The 6,000-nt window shown below is 36.8% G+C and overlaps 1 protein-coding gene across 1 annotated transcript in view; it reads left to right on the forward strand.

Moving 5' to 3' along the window:
* The window catches only part of dync1i2a (dynein, cytoplasmic 1, intermediate chain 2a), a 49,195-nt gene extending 48,271 nt beyond the window's left edge, over nt 1–924 (forward strand). Inside the window, exons 15-16 of the mRNA XM_067409207.1 lie at nt 56–181; nt 576–924. Of these exons, the coding sequence (XP_067265308.1) occupies nt 56–181; nt 576–689 (240 nt within the window). The 3' untranslated portion in view covers nt 690–924. The remainder of the gene's footprint in view (nt 1–55; nt 182–575) is intronic.
* The last annotated feature ends 5,076 nt before the right edge of the window (nt 925–6,000 follow it).

A 6,000-nucleotide genomic window follows, 5' to 3' on the forward strand; every position in this document is an offset into this window, starting at 1 on the left:
GTTTAATACACAACAAGCTCAACTAATGTGTGTATGTGTGTGTGTGTGTGTTCAGGTACCCACTGCCAGCATGGCTGTGGAAGGAAGTCCTGCTCTAAACAGACTGCGCTGGTCTCAGTCAGGCAGAGAAATCGCTGTCGGCGACTCAGAGGGACAGATCCACATTTACGACGTCGGCGAGGTGAGAGAGTTTACTTAAGACACATCACAGACTGACTACACAGCAACACCTTCAGCTCCTGGGCGGGACGTTGAGCGGCTTTCTCCCTCTCGCTCCCGTTCTGTCACTGAAACAGTCGTGTAAAAAGCCCATGCGGAGCCTCTAAAGATGACACACACTACAATTAGACGTCTGTCAGAGAGGGGCCCTAACAGCACGGCCCTTCAGGGGCCACAGAGGGCCTCTGTCACTCACGAGATGGGATGAAAGCAGATAGAGTAGAAGAATGAGATGGAGGATTGTTAGCCAGGGGTCAGTTCGCTCTCAGAATAGCCTGCTGGTCCACTGTGCCGCTTTACACCTCTTTACAAAACACTCACATATTACACACAATGTTTTTCAATCCTCTCCATAGCAAATCGCAGTCCCGCGAAACGACGAATGGACCCGATTTGTGCGGACGCTGGTGGAGATCAACGAGAACCGCGACGATGCGGAGGAGCTGGCCGCCCAACGCCTTTCTGCTTGATCGTCATGGAAACCAGCACTATTCCAGAGATCTCCGAAAGCTGTAATCATCTCTCTCTTTGGAAATGAAATGATTTCTGTCTGCAAACCTTTGATTCTGCCTTTTGTTTGGAATGAAAATATGAAACATTGACTGTAGGTGCGATTCATAGTGCGAGAGCTGAAGGCCTCCCAGTCACCCCACAACCAGAAGCCTTAACATTCGCATGCAAAAAAAAAAAAAAAACTAAACAAAACCATAATGAATGTTTCTGTTTCTATCCAGGTATTTCTAAGAGTGCTAAACTCTCAGCTCATTATGCACAGCCAAATATGAACCATTTACACCAATGAATCTCATTAAACCTGTGTCTGGCTCATAGTTCAGCCCCAAAATTAAAATTTACATACATAAAAAGCTTTTTTTTTATAGATTATTTTCTTGATTGTTAAGCACATTTTCCCCTCCAAGTCTCAGTTTAAAGGAAAACAAAATGTTTTAAGTATTAGATTTACTGCCTGAAATTTACACAGATTTGAGTAAAGCAAATTCTGTATTACAGGTTTTATATTGTAATACAGTAAAAATGGGGTGAGAGAGTGTGCTTAAATGGTAGATTTGTCATTTAGTTACAAATGTCCTCGTTTTCTATTGATTTTGGGGTTGAAATATGAAAAATGAAATATCTTTGAGAGGTTTTGTAAGATTCACCCTAACATCTTTACTGTTCTCACTACTTGTAAATGTTGTATTCTTTGGAACTAGATGACAGACCTAGAGAAATCTAGAGCTCTAGTTGATCGTTTCAGTGGTTCAGCATCACGTATTAAGTTTGCTGGAGATTACTGCTGTCTAGCTGTGGACCAAATGCTGGAGTATTTTGTGACTTTCAAGCTCTTATGTTTTGTTTTTGCTCCTGTTAAAGATTGATCTTGTTCCTCTCCACCTCAGCAGAGGCATAATCATGTATTTATTATACATATCAATATACTGGGTTCATTTTCTGAATTACTCTTTTAGAGATCAAGGTCTTCCTCTTCCAGTGCTCTACGTCTGTTTGAAACGCTAACAGTACCTTTTGCAGAACCTCTTTGAATGTCTTTGTATATCTGAATACTTTTTCTAAGCCAAAACTTTGGTAAAAATCTCCTGATTTACCTCAATCAGTTTGAAGTCATCAGTCTTTCCTGTAGTATTCTCGAGCAGAAAGTAGTTTTATGAGGATTTCAAAACGTTTCTTCCAACAGGTTTCCTCATGTTTAAGTGAATGTCCAATAATTTCTGCATTTGAAAAGAACAATTGTGATTTATTTCAGTAAATGACGATACAATAATAAAATGCATTTAAACAAACTCCTGAAGTTTATGCCTTTTTTGTGTGTGAAATAAAAAATGTAAATACATATATACATATACAATATGATTACACAGCCATTATTTAAGTTTTTGCTCACAAAAGGTCTGATTAACCATTCATATGAAAACAATGTCCATGCTTATTTACTGTCAACCAAGAAGTATATGATATTAGTACATGTCCAAATATTTTTTATATTTAGTTTATAAATGATTCAAATATTATAAAATTATAATATGATGTTTCATATAATATGAAAGCTTTTAAACCAGAGGCAGGATTCTTCTTCCCACACAACGACATAAAATATGTACAGTAATGATTGTGGAAGCCACAGTGTAATGATGATCCTCCACAGCAGAGAATAAACAGAAGTACACTTCATAAAATACACTACCGTTCAAACGTTTGGGGTCAGCAAGTTGTTTTTATTGTTTACTTAATTTATTTTATTCAGCAAGGATGCATTATATCAATCAAAAGTGACAGTAAAAACATTTATAATGTGACAAAAGATTTGTATTTCACATAACTATTCATCAAAGAATCCTAGGGGGAAAACATATCATGGTTTCCACAAAAGTATGAAGCTGCACAACTGTTTTCAACATAAATAATAATCAGAAATGTTTCTTGAGCATCAAATCATCATATTAGAATGATTTCTGAAGGATCATGTGACACTGAAGACTGGAGTAATGATGCTGAAAATTCAGCTTTGATCACAGGAATACATTACATTTTAACATGTATTCACATAGAAAACAGTTCTTTTAAATTGTAATATTTTACACATTTACTGTTTTTACAGTATTTATGATCAAATCCATGCAGCCTTTGTGAGCAGAAGAGATCCTTTCAAAGACATTCAACAAATCTGATAGACACCAAACATTTGAATGGTCTTTTTCACAGCAATGAGCACAGTGAAAAGAGGAACAGTCGAAATGGATATATAACTCTACTACGCATTAATGTTAAAACAGGTGGTTTTTGTGATGTAAAAAATGAAACATATCTGAACTTTTACAATGTCACTAAAAACCAAAATGACACAAAAATTAAAACTTAATTTAAATGCATAACTTTATAATTGGGTGTTTTATAATTAATAAGAAGACAATGAGAAAAGTGGTCAGAGAGACTGTAAAGACGAGGCCTACAATAACATTAAAGGAGCTGCAGCTCTTTCGGGCAGATACTGGTTGCTCCCTACATGTGCAGGGTGGCAAGACACAATCCTTTTCTGACTAAAAGCAAATATCCAGACTACCAAAACCATGTGGATAAATGTGTTATGATCGGATAAAACCAAGATTGAACTTTTTAGACAAAATTGTAAAAGGTATGTTTGGCGCATGAACAACACAACACACCACCCAAACAACACCATACCCACAGTGAAGCCTGGTGGTGCAGCATCAAGCTTTTGGGCAGCTTTTCTTCAGCTGGAACTGGGGCTTTATGCTGCCTGGAAATGTGATAATTCCCACTTCTGAAGTCGTGATTACGAGCTCATCGCATTCAAGTTTCGAAATGGGGCGTTCATGTGCAATTTTTACCTAGGAAACTCATATTTACGACAATTCCGGGGGCATGTGAAGGTGGAGGGAATCATGAATAGCTCCAAGTACAGTCGATTTTGGCACAGAACGTGGACAGAATGCACGGCTGATTTTGAATGTCCACTATCTGGACTATCTGGCCCAGGCTAACCAGTCAAACCTCGATTAGAGAGACACAGTCCTCAACAAAACAAACAAAACAATATCTGCGCAGAAGGTCACTGGAGTTACAGCAGACTGTGGAGATGATCTGAGTGAAGAAACAAGAGCAGGGATTGTGTCCAAATGCAATCTCTCACACATCTTTCAGACCGCAATTAGAGGAATCCTGGAAGGCTTTTTCTACAACTGTGAAACCTCTAATTTTACCATAGCGAGACATAGCAGGTGTGTGTTTGTAGCTCCTGGCCCCTCCGCAGAACTCTGAAGCTCCTCTGTCACCATTTTCCTGAAGCAGTCAATCACACCGCTGTATGCTGTCCGGCCCGATCGGACGGCCACCTGCATGCACGTTTTGATGACATCAGCAGGGGTCACAGGCGAGGCAGCAGGAACAACTATACAACAAATGTATTACAATGCAAAAAAGCTCCATCATAAGGCCTGCAGAAGAATTTCCGTCCCATCCTGCTATGCGAGATTCAGAAAGAATGTAAAGCATCTACATAACACTGACAGCAATTTAAAAAAGGTGAGCTGCAATCCAAAAGTCCTTTTCCTCGAACCAGAGGGCATCATGACTGATGCATTCATGTTCAGATGTTGTCTAGGCTTCATCTGGAATGGAATATCTATGAGACATTATCCAACACAGTGATATTTATGGTTGTATGTAATCCATATGTAGGCGTGGGTCATTCCCAGGTGCCTCATTTATGTCCCCATGACTCATGATTTTATTAAAAGATTATTGAAAGGAATCACATTTGATAGACTTGATTATGGCTGCTGAAAATTCAGCTTTGTTATCACAGGAATAAACTACATGTTCACTGTATTTTTGATCAAATTCACCCATGGTGAGCAAGAGATTTTTTTCATAAAAATTAAAATCTTACTGACCCCAAAAGTTTCAATAGTAATGTATATTCTGCTTTTATTTAAATGTACTATGTGTATATTTTATTTCTGAAATGCTTTGTATTTGTACCTGTACTTTCTGTTCAAATCATATCCATTTTGAATCCATCAGGCTTTGCACAAACCTTGTTTATACATACCTTATGCTTCATGTAAATCTATCCATCCATTTGAATCAATTATATTTTACCAGCAAAAAAAATTCTAAGAAATATATATAAATATATAACAATGTAAACGCATATAGTATATTAATTTTATAATAAGTTTATAAAATAATTAACACTAATTATGACCAGCTAAGTAATGACATTTTAATAAAGTTTAATGCATTGCCATGGCAACAGTGTTTAAGATATCAATAATCCTTTCACAGGTGCAGTCTTTTGATATTATACTGATGAATTTTGAAGCAAATCAGGTCAAAATAAGAGGGCGATTTCAAAGCGACATGTTCCTGTTGCCAGCTGGTTGCACTGTGACTTTGACTCACAACAGTCACATCCATGTGATCGGACTCCTACAACGAACATGCAGCTGAAGTTTCATCTTAAACAGTCAATGTATTCAGAAGTTATAACACATTTCCTGTTTCCCTTTTTTGCCATAAATTCATTTCAACGACAGGGCCAAAACATAAGGTATCAAAAATCCACTCGCAATTTAGCATCCTCAATGCCTTGATTCATGCTGACCGTGTTTGTTGATGATTGGATGAATGCCCAATATCAAATTCCAGAGCATGCGTTTTCCAAACAACCCTGAATATATAATTTATTTGTAATAATTTAATATAATTTATTTATTTAAACTATTTCTGATTTGGCTGAGGCTGAGATTTAGCAGGTTTGAATTGAAAGAATTTGATGAACGTATACTATGTGCGGAGAGCATTCTCTCAGTATCATTATCTCCTTTTTGACCAAGATGGCTATATACCATATATACCATATATATATATATATATATATATATATATATTATATATATATATATATATATATATATATTATATATATGCATTTACTCATTTAAATTGATGGCTTATTTTCGTAGGCCAGCCCATAATTTTTCATCACAATCTTCAAGCTAGTTTTCCAACAACTCTTTTAGTCTTTATAAGAAAAGAAAACATTTTCCCTGAAAGTTTAAGTTAGAATAGTTTGCAAGAGCGTGATTATAAACTCAATGAGGCTGCGAAAGTGGACTTCTGAGTAGGTGAGTTTACCTGTTCGGCTGATGTCGTTTAATTTAGCCGCTTGTTAGCAACTGCCTTTTTCAAGCCAAGTAAAAGCTTTAAAAATCAGAAGGGTGTATTACTGATGTATTT

Source organism: Chanodichthys erythropterus, chromosome 14, assembly GCF_024489055.1.
Source record: "Chanodichthys erythropterus isolate Z2021 chromosome 14, ASM2448905v1, whole genome shotgun sequence".
NCBI classification, from domain to species: domain Eukaryota; kingdom Metazoa; phylum Chordata; class Actinopteri; order Cypriniformes; family Xenocyprididae; genus Chanodichthys; species Chanodichthys erythropterus.